A 14,075-nucleotide genomic window follows, 5' to 3' on the forward strand; every position below is an offset into this window, starting at 1 on the left:
GAAACCCCAGTAGCATGGGGAGGGATACCATTGGAGTAGAGAGGCTGGCCTAATTCAGGTGTACTGTAATTGAGAATTGCTGTACCAAACTGTATGTCACTGATCTCAGTTAACTACTCACGCAGCTGAAGAATCTCATCTGGAGTTGACCATTACCAATGATCTTACACTTCATTGCACATATTCGCTGACCAGTGCTATTCATGGTTTTCAAAATTGATGGTTTTCAAAAGTACTCAGGTGGGCAGTGAATGAATCAGGCCACCCATGAATCCCTATACTACCAGATTTGTGAGGCCGTTTGGGGTGAAATTTTCTAGACTTCAGACCTTCAATGTGAATATCATGAATATCCTTTCTGAAGTATTTTTAAGAAAGTGGTAAGACATATTTGGTTGATTGATATGAGAGCAGTATTGTGTCTAAGTGTGTGTAGGAAGGAGAGGTACATAGCAATTGTTTAGTGATTGTCCCTCTTACCTGTAGACTGTGTCAATCAACACTTTGTACACTCTGTCAGCCTCTGTCATGGTCATCATGGGAGTAAATTTCTGCCATCCCTAATTCTCCTTTCCCCCTTTGGATGTATGCCAGTGGGGGGAGTGGTATAACCCCTGCCCCTGGGGAGTGGTATAACCCCTGCCCCTGGGGAGTGGTATAACCCCTGCCCCTGGGGAGTGGTATAACCCCTGCCCCTGGGGAGTGGTATAACCCCTGCCCCTGGGGAGTGGTATAACCCCTGCCCCTGGGGAGTGGTATAACCCCTGCCCCTGGGGAGTGGTATAACCCCTGCCCCTGGGGAGTGGTATAACCCCTGCCATGAGTCATACTGCTATCAACCTTGCATCCTAAGGGACTCTCTTCTTTCAGGTTCTGGAAGTACAAAGTGGCAAGTAGGTCCAGCTAGGAAGAGGGGGACAGAAGAGATGTACTCAAGATGGCTGTCTTGGCAGTCTCCATGGAGATAGTGGAAAGTGTGTCACTGCTTTAAATTTAAAGACTTTTATTTTTCTCAGTGTTGTTGTGTTCTTGGAATCAAGGCATATTTTATATACTGAGAGAAAAAGCACTGATTATTATTATGTTCTGAAGAAGTTTTGGAGCTATACCAAATTTAGGATCTTAGAGGTGTCTGTTTAAATTACCGAAGTGTAGACTACCGTACAGATGTTTTTGTATGCAATGCTGATTGATGAAAAGTGATTACATGTTTTCACATTTATCTAGAGTGGACCTATGTCTTTCAAGTGGATCAAACCATCTCATAATCTGTACAGCATATACCCTAGTCACACTAGAACAAAATGAGCCGAAATGTCGGCTGTCAGAGTTACACTGTATGATTTTCTGTAAGTACATTCCGGGATGCTCAAGGTACATTCTAAAGATTTTGACTGCCTTGTGAGTGCATTTCAATATTCAGGCCCATTTTTGTAGCAAACCTGTCAGATGTACAAGTATTCATGACTATACTGTAGGTTTGAAAAGATACAAAGGTATTACAATGTGTGAGATCATATTCCATGTTGACAAGACAAGGAGGAGGTGTTTATAAGCAGTTTGCATTCATCTCATTTGTTACAACTGAAGGCACTGGAAGCCAAAGTGTGATGAACCATATTTCCTCCAGTATGAAGTTCCGTAAACTGACATCAATCACTTACTGTACCATACAATGTAATGAAATGAGTGAGGATATCATTGTGTTTGTCCTCACAGTGATGCTGTTGATCACTTTCTCTTTTTTATTTTTTCGAAGTTGCCCAAGTTATAGATTCAAAAGCCAATGAAATGTGTTGTTTGTTTGATTGGCTGTTTCTGTTTGAACTATTTGAAACTTATTTATCTGTTATTTGACAGATAAATTTGTCTTTTTTTTAACTTACTGAGATATACTGATTGATACTCTACATGGGGAATATGTTAATGTCCTTTATAATTTGTTTTGTATCTACCTTGTTTGAAGTTCTTGAAAGAATTATTTTTCTTGTCTTCTTTGCATGCATGTTATACGTGCATAAATTTGTGAAAATTCAATTATTTCTCCATATTCTATTTGTCATTTGATATCTTTAATGTGTTCAGTAGCCTATCTGATATCAAAGAGCTTTCAAGGAATGAAAAAAGCTTGCAAATCTTTTGCAATGTTGCATGAATAAGAACTGTATAGTACTTGTCTGAAACTCTAGAATGGTTTTCCCTGCAATTATTCCTGTGAGGTGTTGTCTTTGAAATCCCTGATGTCATACATTAGGAAATAAAAGCTTGTTTATTAGTAGCCATAAACATTTCAATTCTGACCTTTCAGAAAACTACACTCTTTGTTTGTGTGAGTACAGTATGTTCTGCCTGGCAGGCCATACTTATTGATAGATTATGTCGATATAATCCCATCCTCTGTCTTTTATCATATCTGTGGATAGCTTGAGAGTTTACAGTAATAGTTGGGAATGTTATGTCATCTTGTCACGGCTATCTTTACAATTGACACAAACTGAATCTGCTTCAGTGCATGGCCACAGCTGAGTGAACATGCTTTCATACTTTTGTGACATGTTTGTTATTTCTCTGCAGACTATCTTGGCTTCACTTTGTGACTGGAATACACCTTTGGCAATATGAAGACATGTAGAGACTGGTGAAACATCTCATCTCAGGGGAGCACCCCACCAATACTATCTGCATTGCTTTACCTGCCATTCTACCAAGACGGGAACAGACTGGTGTGGTAGAGACTCCAAGATGCCAAAAACAAGCGAGATGAAGAGTCGTCCGTTGCTAGGGGGGCTGTCTTGGCTACCACTCAGCACCGGTCTGCTCACCATTCTAACCTGCATTGTCACGTAAGTCTCCCCAACTCCACCCTAATTCAACTCTCTCAGACTGCAAATGGTACTGCTCAGTGATTTATCAAGAAAATGAATCAGTTGAAATCAGGAACGAACATGACAAAACTTGTAAGCCTACTCTGCTAGAGGGCTAGTAAGACATATAATGTAGTTCTAATGAAATGATTTACAATAACACAGTCCCACAGTTATACATGTATACAAATGATGCACATGACAGAATGGATCGGTGAGAATTGGATACGCAAATTTTACTTTGGAACTGTTTAAACCCACGAGCACAGCGAGTGGGTTTTAGACTGTTCCAAAGTTAATTGAGAGCATCCAATTCTCCCTGATCCACAAAATAGACCTGTGCATTATTTGTGTTATAAAATGGGCCCGTAAATTCATGAAATACAGCCATTTTCCCCATCATGCGTCCGGTACACCTACAACACTATACAAGACTTGAGCCATGCATTCAGATTTTACCAGATGCATGGCTTAGTGTGGATCAGTAAAAATGATTACATGACAATTGACCAATCAGATTGCAAAGATTCTAAAGGCCATTTTATACACTTTACAGGGGCCACCAAATCTTTCTCTTTTTTTTTTGGGGGGGGGGGGGGTAGCTGATATGCAGCTGCACCTCACCCCTTCTCCACTTTAACATCCTTTGTTTAGTTTTCATAACATTCACTTTTTAATTATTGTTTGGCTATTCGACTACTAGTAGTATGTACCACAGTAAAGGAAAATATGATCAGTGGATTAGGCCTATAGTTTGGAAGGAATAATGGAGTAGTGAGGGATAGAATCATATTAAATTGTTCCTTGTCAGAAATCTGTTTCTGATTGCAGACTGACCTCTTCCTTCTAACTCTCATCTTTAACCCTCAGCCTGGGATTTCGGCTATTTTCAGGTTTGCTAGTCTGGTAGAGCAGACCCTGTTTCTTACATTGCTGCTTGAGACCATTGGTCTAAATTTCTGTGAAGGGACTCATTAGCCTACAGGGTTAGTTTGCATGGTATCATATAAGTCATATCACCTAATACACCCTTGTATCTGGTTGTCTTTTTTTTTTATTCAGTGTGATAAAATTTCAAGTCATCCAGTACTCTTCCCTGAAAAACTTAACTTTGCTTTGCTTTGCTTTGCTTAGAATGTTTGCCATAAAACCCTCAAACCACCCTCCAGCCTCACAAGCCTTTCATTGAGACGGTGGATATGTCTGATGGAAAATTTGAGCAATGTTATTAGTTCACACCCAAGCCAGTTTGCTACGGGTAGCATATCTTTAAATCAGAGAAGTGTAGAGTCAGGTTTTTATGAGAAGTGATATTTTGTTTGACTCCAGATCCACAGACAGTGTCATTGTCACAAACTTGTTCAAGACAAGCTGCTGCTGACTTTGCTATAACACACATTTTCCATAGACACCTGCCTGAGTATAGGGCCTACTTGGGACTAGTTTTCAATGGGTTAATTGAGATAATGAATTTGGGATGCTAGTCGGATACCGTGATAGATAACAGGAAGATATTTAATGGAAATAACTTGTATTTTCTCTTTGTCCTTTAATATCGTTTGCATGGCTGCCATTAAACCTAAAATGAGCTCAATTCTCATGCCTCTGAAATCAAGACTACTTTTTCTAGTACACTGAGGTCACACTTCGAAAAAAGAGAAAATCAGTTTGAATAGTAAGCATTCAGGGCCCTGGTACTTCCAAATGAGGCTTTTGTCATGTTCTATTGAAATGAATAAAAAGTCACATGACATAAATACCAGGGCAGTTCAAGAAAGATGATACGTGGGTGATTGAATGTTATAAGAATGTGACAGTTCTATTTCTCCGACTTCTCATTGACAAAAGCCACTCCAGAATAATTGATCCACAAATTTCCATGGAATTCTCAACTAGCATCATGCCCAAATAGCCTGTAGTCTTTTGCTGAATGATATCTCACCTTTCAGAGCGGGCTGCTTTCAACTTGGTCCTCATATCAAGTCTCTTGTTCCAGCAGCTGACTTGTCAAAGTTCTAATGACCTTGATTTTGTGAATGCCTGGGATATTTTTGAAGTCTCATGTTGCCATGTAAGAGGAGTGTTTTCAGCTGATTTAGGCTTGTTCAAATGAAATGTCCCCTTTCATTCAGCTTGTTGAAGATAACCAGAGATGTGGAAATGTACAGCATAGGAAGTGACTTCTATAAAGTAATGACGTTTCTACACTTGAAAGAAATCTCAAGCGTAGAGTTTTATTAATTTACAACTTTCTCCTGATATTTCAGAGGTGAATAACCCTAGCAACCATAGTCATATCCCCCAACAGGGGAACAGGTTCCTTTCACCAGGGAAAAGAGATTGTTTACTTCTTGCTGTATGAATAAATCTTCCAATAATAGTAAGAAATTGACAGATAGATGGTGCTTGTCATTCCAAGACCCATTATTAGTGTCCAGCTTAGAACACAGGAAGGAGGAGGAAGGGGTGTTTGAGATGGGTTTGAACCAGGGAGGTGTGGAACCTGGTTTGAAGAGTGCAGAATAGAATTGGCTGATGTAAGGTAAAATGAAAGCTGACTTCAGAGTCTTTTTGGAAGTAAGTTAGCATAAATCATTCCAGGTCATGGACCTCCATTTGTGAGGCCATTTATGAGCTGAATTCAGTCAGCGATCTTTCTTGAGAAATACTCTTGAGAAGTTGATAGGTCATGTCAAAGGTCAAATCTCTTCAGGGACAGGTGGGGGGGGGGGGGAGGGGGCAGAAGCCAGGAATGAAAAAAATATTGTCCTCCTAGGTACAGTTATTGTTTTCTGATTTCATCGACTAATGTTATCTAAAAGCAGAAGAAACTTCATTTCGTGTGAGATTGTAATGAAAGCCATAAAAAGAGAGTAAGTCCTGTTCACACTCAAAATTAGCAGTGTTTTTTTTTTATTTGTTTTCCGATTTGATGCAAAAATTAATTCTTATTTGTGGACACACATGCTGTTAACTCTAGGAACACTTTATATTACAATGCAAAATTCAGTCCAGCTTTATTTTTGTATTTATTTATTTATTATTATTATTATATATATATATATTTTTTTTTTTTGGGGGGGGGGGAGGAATTCCTGCAACTGCCATTAACACACACTGCACAGGGCAAATTGTTACAAGTCACAACAATTTGCCCTATGTGAAAGGTTCACAAAGATGTCATTGATCGTTATAATCCCATATAAATACAATTCGCACATTAGTTCCACACAGTCGGGTACATGGGGCATGCTCTCGTCATTGTTAAGCCATGCACAGTGTTGAGATTCAAAGCCCTTCATTTGCAGCTGAGTAATGTTCTTTTTTTGCCATGTGTAAACAGTGGCAAATAATATCAATTTTTGCATCACAATGCAAGCCAATAACTCCTGTGCTTGAATGTGGCTAACATGTCATATTGTAAGAAGAAGGAATGCACAGTATATCCATATGTGATGAACGATAACTGATGTGTGAAAATGTGACCCGCTACAACAAAATGATCCTAAAGTCGGGCGAGGTTGATTATTTGAAAATTGCATGACATAATCCCCTAATCTTTCTGCTTTAAATTGATATATAACACATTTTATAAAAATAATCGGCTGCGGAGATATCGATGTTTAAAAGAGAGCATGTCGAGACGTCTCGAAAATCACCGAAGAGTTCATTCAAGCACATCAGCGTCGGCGGTCTCCTCACCAACCAATCAGTGACCAGGATGTGAGAAGCAGCTGAGCATAGCACACCCCGCCCGCACGCACCAGTCGACTGGGCAGTGTGCGAGCTTCACGCTTCGGTTAGCAGCAAGCAGCAAACTGACCAATGAGATCACTCTGGTCGTTGTTAGGGGCGGAACCTATCTGTGGCGCTCAATCCAAATTTTCAAACCAGTTTCTGCTTCGTTGAAACGCCAAAAAACATGGCTCAGAAAGACGCTATTTTTTGGTCTTTCCTTTGATCATTTTGCTTCAAAATTTCGACAGATGATAGAAGACATGTTAGACTCCAATGATATATCAAAATCAGAAAATCATAAGTTTTGGCCAATTTTAATGCTCTGACTTCAAACTCGATTTTCACGGCTTCGACCGTGCGTGTCTTTAGGACCTTTTTGTTGTAGCGGGTCACAAATGGTCTCATATAATTATGTTGTATGTCGATATGACATGGATTATGATAACTTGGTGTGTCTGATAGTGGCCAATGAGAATGAAATATATGAAGAAAAAAATGGAAAAGGGACAGAATAATGAAAAATTAAACACTTGCCATTATACGCATGTGTGTTTATTAAGGTATTACACTGCTCACATAAATACTCACATGGTATGTGTGTTATGCCAACACAGCCTTCATGGACATGACAGGCATACAGCAGAAATATATTAGATCAGTCACCCAGCAAAGAGTACACTTTGGGTAAAAAGAACTCTTAGTCCCAAGTACTGGAAATAATTATCACCTGAATTCTCAATTTCTCGTATTTCCTCTCACAGGTGGCTTGTACTTTTTAGGTTGAATGATGACTAGTTTGGGGTCAATGACCTGACAGGAAGTAGAAAATGAAAATGCACTCTCTAGATTTCCTGCTGATGTCAGTGCAGTTATATTGTTTGCGATGCAGGGATACTGGATGAAGGGTATGAATGACTCTACTTGATTATCTAGATGACTTTAGACCAGCATTTAAAGGAGACCTCCAGATGATTTTCAGATTTGTACATTTGAATAATTATAAATTAGTTCTACTGAACACAGAGTTTCAGAATTAATGATAACTGGGATGAAGAATAAGGATATTTTCAAAATTTAAAACAAATTGCAATGAACAAGGATGATGACAAGGCAGAGTCACCATAAGAATGCATGAGTTGGGGCTCAAGGAAGCAGAACAAAAGAAGAAGGCATGCATAGATTATACACAGGTGAACTCGCAAGCAAGTGGTATTGTAATGGAATTACACTGCTACATTTCTGAAATATGTGAACCTCCTATGTCATCATCCTTGGTCAGTGTAATTTGTGTAAGGTTTTTCAAAGTATTGTTTCTCTGATCAAGGACCACAATAAATTCCACAAATCCATACATGGAGTTTTCGATTTATGTACTACATGATGTGAAATCATGAAAATCGTCAGGAATGTCCCTTTAACTCTTTATGTGCCATGGTATAAAACCCCTGTGTGCCACATTACCCTGAGACACCAACATAGTCATGCTTTGAGAAAACATTCTGTTTTTCAAGTCTATGTAACTTTTATATAGATTTCTTTTAAGCTTGATATGTAGTGAGCAAGCTTGTAGAGAAGATGCCAAGCTTTGCTTTGATGTGAATTGTATGACAAATCTATGATGATTTTTCGTTGAAATGACCAGTAGCTACACTACTACATTACAGTGACAGAAACCTAGCATTTATACCCAAATCCAATAGGGAAGACTGCTTGCTAGTCAATTGCCACATAAAATGCAAGCTATAGGCCTACATGAGAGGAACGAAATTAATGACAAGAAATGCTTTCATTGTACTGTGGCATTTAGCGATTTCTCAGTTTTGGCGGGTTCGTGGGAGCCATCGACTGAGTCGGGCGTGTGAACGTGGCACACAAAGAATTAACTTTGCTAATTGAAAGAACCTGCATGCTTTGTGACCAGGGAGATTTCAGACAAGTCAGAAAACTAGATGTGGTATAATCTCTACAGGGCAGTTTCATTCCAGTCATGTAGCTGTGGGGAGATCTGGAGGATTTCATACCAGCCATGGAACTGTTCTGGGCAATTTCAGGCCACTCATTAAACAGTGATACTTGATTAAAACCTTAGCCTAGGTGGCTGAGATTCGGTCAACTATAAAAAAGTTTTTGTTAAGTTAAAGTATCCAGTTTGCTTCATTAGAATTTTTTTTTCAGATTTCATAATACAAGAAAGTAATAATTGTTCATATAATTTTGTAATTTTGTGTTTCATTGCTTCAAAGGAAGGCGATTCTCGATATGATGTCATGGAGCTAACAACCATCCAGCCACATGTGGATTTTAAGGTTTTGTAATAGATGTTAATGCCCTATAAATAGCAGGGAGCCTGTGGGAAATAAAGATTGTGTAAAAGATTGATTATTATAACAGTGCTTCCCTGTAGTTTACTCTTAAGATTTGCTGGATGACTTTAAGATTAGATCTCTCTATCAGTTGTCATCATTTGTTTTTACAGTGTGGACTCAGGGACTTTGTCCCCTTTTCAGACCAGTGATACACTATTCTATTGGACTGATGAATTTACCTGTAAAGATACATGCTGAGATATCTCTTTAAGGCTGCGTTTATCTCAAAAAATTCTGAGGCAGAATCACGATCCTAAACGCGTTTGAGGCATTTTCAGGGGTTAGATAAATGCAACCGTGTTTTGAAACGCGTTTAGAATTGCCGTTTTGAAACACCTTTCAAAGGGTGTTTTGAATCACATTTGAGACCACGATTGCCGTTCTGTGAGTAGATAAACGCAATGCCGTTTTGAAACGCGTTTATATCTCAAGGTCAAATCCCAGCTGTTTCCGGTTGTGTTCTCTGCCCATTATTTGTATGTGACTGATGAGGCATATTTGGTGGCATGCAGTTGACCTTTACTTCCCGGGTCAAACGGCGCAAAGCAGTTGTGCAGTGACACCACTTGAATCGCGATTGTATGATGGTTAGATAAACACAGCACCCCGAGAATCGCGTTTCAAACCACGTTTGCAAACACCATTCCAAATGTGTTTAGAAACGTGATTCTCTCTCAAGTTAGATAAACACAGCCTAAGACTGACAGGCTTCATCCTTAAGATTTAAATAGGAGAGGTTTGCCATAGAAATTTGAAGAGAGAAGCATGCTTCATAGTCAGAATTTTGAAATCATTTTATGCCCTACGAAAGAAAACCAGTACCAGTACCGGTATTCTGAGAGAGACTAATCATGTTCTGTTGGTCTCGATAGAATCGAGTGAGAATTAAATGCATCCTGAAAGACAAAAAGATTATGTGCGTCTATCCATTCTCTTGTTCTATTTTTTCACAAATGTAAGTTTGTCTATGAACAAGTATGTTTTTGCATTGTTACTCTTTTTTTTCAGGTGTGTAATGTCTCTCTGTAGTCGACTTGGGTTAAAAAAATCTATGTAGAAATGATGCACCAGATTATGCGGAGAAGTCCTTTGTCATTTAGAGGTTTCTAGTGCATCCAACCTCATGTTAGGTTATAATATAGATATTTGAAATCATAAGGGAGAAATCAACACATATATATTTTCATTGTGTGTGCTTGGTAAGAGGAAAGTGATCCTATTTGTTCTGTTAACCCATTGAGGATGAGTCCCGAGTATACTCGGGCAGTGTCTATGGGAAAGGCTTGTTGTAATAAAATCAGTCCGTCCTCAACAGGTTGATAAGGCAAACATTTCAGTATTTCTGATGGGGACACTGTATATTAATTTATCATAAGGTTGTCATGGAGTTAAGATATAGGCTGAACATTTTGTGGATAGAACACCTTGCTCGTCGATGTGATTTCTGAGTATGATTAGGTTCTGGAAGAGTCGTAAATCTCAACTCTTCTTTTTACATGATGATATTCCTTTTTGTGCTGCATAGGGAGATGTAGTATTGTTACATCTTTGAATGATAAAGAATAATGTAATTAATTCATTTAGGGCGAGAGCATGTGGATCCTAGTTGTAGCTGTGGACAAGATAAGAGGATGGGTTTAAAGATAAATATTAAACTATTAACATTGTCTTGTGACCTACTTTTGAGTCAAAGGCATTTACCTTTTTAGTGTTAAATGGGTGACTGAGTGTGGAATCTCAGTCATGTGTGCGCAGTCAAAGACTGACATAAAGAGGCATCTACAGTACATCAGATCACGACATACAGTACAGGTCTGAACAGGTTTAGAAGATCTCTTCATGGTTTGACAATATTTTAATCTTGTGTGATGCATCAATATAGGGTCAGTGGTAATATAAGTGTGTGGATGAGATACAGAGAGAGGGGCACCTGCTGTGACTAATCAGTCTGTGTGAAGGGAGGTATATGTTATGATATCATCAAGGAACTTACAGTCTTGAAAAGTAAAAATTGGCAATTTGTCAGAAATTTGCTGAACATGATTTCTTTGCTGAATAAGATGTGGGCCTCATTAGTTAGGAGTCTAAAACTCCTTTGATGTCCAAATTTTACAAATGATTAGATTAGTCTTACATACTTCAATTGGTGTTTCACGCTTAAACCCGTTGAGGATGGACTGATCTTGCTATATATACACGCATTTCCCATAGACACCTGCCTAAGTATTCTCGGGACTCGTCTTCAATAGGTTAATAGTAAACTTGGCCTAGTGTTTAGGTTTCTGCCGTTCATGGTAACAACCTGTTTCTGAGAAAGAATTCTGTTGCATATCAATATATTCGTGCCTTTAATCAATTCTTAGTAAAAATCTTATGGACAACTAGGCAGCAGTGAACAGTACCTATGAAGTTTGATTAGGATTAAAGGCCTAGATGTGACTGGTCACCAAACCATTGACTCAGTTCTAAAAACAACCTTTAATCCTTCAGCAGTGTGTAGCCTGACTACCAGCCTCCACTTTATTTTGTCATGCTGTATGTATGGCATCATCAAGACTCCTGTTACTCATGGAAGGTGGCCTGAGGCCGCCTTTTTGGGGCCAGCCTCCTTTTTGGGGCCAGCCTCCTTTTTGGGGCCAGCCTCCTTTTTGGGGCCAGCCCCAGGCCGGCCTGAAGGCATTTTGCGTACCGTTTACACATGAGCTTTGGGCCGGATACTGTGTACCATCACTGGGCCAGCCCTGGGCAGGCCTCAGACCACTTCTACGGTGGCCTGAAGTGGCAAGGGGCCTGAGGCTGGCCCATGTCTTGTGTGACTGTTTACACGTACCGGTACGAAAAAGCAATGTGAGGCCGGTCCAGGCAATCTCGCGTTGGCTTTAAAGGTCCTGTCTACCATTAGGAGCAGTTGTTTAAAAAATGTTCAAGATGTCACATGTAAATATCGCATATCTATGTGTAGGTCAGTTGTATCACAAAACATCCTCCCATATAAGAATTTTGCAATTAAACCTAAAACAAAAGAAGATATCAGTATTTTTCTCAATAAACCATGCATGACTGTAGATGATTAATGGTCTGGAAACATTGATATTATAGCGATTGTTCACATTTTGTGTCTTAACAATACTTAATACCGGTAGGCCCTATCAATTATATGGATTCAAATTTGTACAGTGGTCGTTTCTATCCCCAACTCAAATTTTAGAATTATTTTAAAGCACTAATGCTGGGGTTTTGTTTCATCTGCAAATGGTAAATTATGCCTCTAACAATCAATAACATACTCTAGTGTAACAGGGGCCCTAGTCATACATTATCTGGTGTGCCAAGCATTTCATTCTTGTAATTCTTGCATAGCACTACAATAGTTTTCATAGGGGTTCTGTATTTAAGAAGAATAGTCAATCATAAATGCTGCCAAAAAATTCAACAGCCTGGTCTAGAACTGAGACCATAGGATGTCATTTAGGAATGATTTCATTGTGCTGTACCAGCAGTGCGTGTAGAGAATACCGAGTAGCCACTCGTGAGCCTATTTATGCTGTGTTCAGCCTCACCTTCCGTTTTGGCTTAAAAGTCACATATTGATGATCTTCATTGGGGCGTAGTGGCATGGTATTTACTAGACACATTGATTGCCTGTGCAAGGTGCCTGGGACAGGGTAAAAGGAATCAATTTTTTATTTTTTTAATGGTGAACTGGACGTGAAGTGAGAATCCCTCTAACACTGTCTTGTTCTCTTGTAATGTGTACAGCTACAACCAGTGAATTGGGCTTTAGATAAACGGGAATACTGATATCATGGCAAGATTTTGTACCTTTTTTTTAAAGAGGACAAGACATTGACCAATCAGAAGATATTTTTTTATCAAAGATAAAAAAAGAAAACCTTAGGTCAAATTCATCATTCTGGAGACAACACTCACTTAAAGTATAAAAATATACAAATAGCCAAGGGTATTACAGATATTTTTCTGTTCATGAAAAGTGTGAATATGAGCTTGTTTAGTCCAGTCATATATAATAGGTATTCTAGTAATTGAATAGAGTGTGATGACTCTTGTGCTAAACTTTGTGTTGTGCACAAATGTCTCAAGTCTGACCAATGGTTGTGTTATCAGGAAAGAAGTCTTTTGCTCAAATTGTTCCAAGTAAGCAATGGCATCTGTTCATGAGTAAATCATATGTACGTAGATATATCTCTCCACATGATTGTTATAGGAGGGTGACGTGCTGTCTGTCTCTCTTTCTATTTCAGTTCGTTCATTTGATCTTCCTTTCATCAAAGTCATGCATGTAATGTCATTCTATAAAGGGCTGTGTGTATGGTTCCTCTGAGGCTAGTAATGATTTACAGTGTGGTAAGGTAACATGTTTTCTGGAGCTCTGGGTATAAAAGTATGTCTGGTTAATGCTGCTGGACAGGGTTCAAGTATTCTTATGTGTGACCTTGCTCTCATCTTCTTATGCACAGCCTTGCCAAAAAGCAGCTCTAAAGCTGATAGCAGGCTTTTTAATGTGTTGAAATAAATGAAAGTAAAATAAAAAAGGAATCATGTGAAAGTCTCTTTAGTATACATTGTAGGTGATCTTGTTTTGGGAAGTGAATCTGAATTAGTTTTAGGTCATCATGCATACCTTTATTCTATCTCTCCACCTAATCTCGTTTCCCCTTCACTTCCTGTGATCTCTGTTTATGGAGACTTTATTGTCTTGGGATTTATGCTGAGAGCTTCAGTTTTATTGATTGCAGAATAAAAATGATCTGCTATAATGCTTAGCCAGAAAAGATGTCACATGGATTATTTATGACCTTCCTGTATGTTATTGTTTTTTCCAGCTAACTTTAAGCGAGAAAGTGAACTTGATATCTTGAGAAAGTATAGGCCTATGGGTCTGATTATAGATTAAACCAGTTGTTTTCAATGCCTAATTTGATTATCTCTAGCTGTATGATATATAATTCATTATGTCTGTGTGAATTTTCCATTCATCCCCAGTCTGCTATAGACCGACACCTGAAAAGTTGCTGTTCATCAAAGCAACCTTTTTTGTTTTGTTTTGTTGAGGCCCCTATATCTTTTTTGTTATTGTTTTTGTTTA

The 14,075-nt window shown here is 38.7% G+C and overlaps 1 protein-coding gene across 1 annotated transcript in view; it reads left to right on the top strand.

Moving 5' to 3' along the window:
- Positions 1 to 2,603: 2,603 nt before the first annotated feature.
- LOC139733497 (DNA damage-regulated autophagy modulator protein 2-like) overlaps positions 2,604 to 14,075 on the top strand; it is a 60,944-nt gene continuing 49,472 nt past the window's right edge. Inside the window, exon 1 of the mRNA XM_071644309.1 lies at positions 2,604 to 2,843. Coding sequence (XP_071500410.1) covers positions 2,743 to 2,843 — 101 coding nt within the window. The 5' untranslated portion in view covers positions 2,604 to 2,742. The remainder of the gene's footprint in view (positions 2,844 to 14,075) is intronic.

This window comes from Diadema antillarum, unplaced genomic scaffold (assembly GCF_040938485.1).
Source record: "Diadema antillarum isolate AM-2024a unplaced genomic scaffold, OU_Dant_1.0 seq00000481_RagTag, whole genome shotgun sequence".
In the NCBI taxonomy this organism is placed as follows: domain Eukaryota; kingdom Metazoa; phylum Echinodermata; class Echinoidea; order Diadematoida; family Diadematidae; genus Diadema; species Diadema antillarum.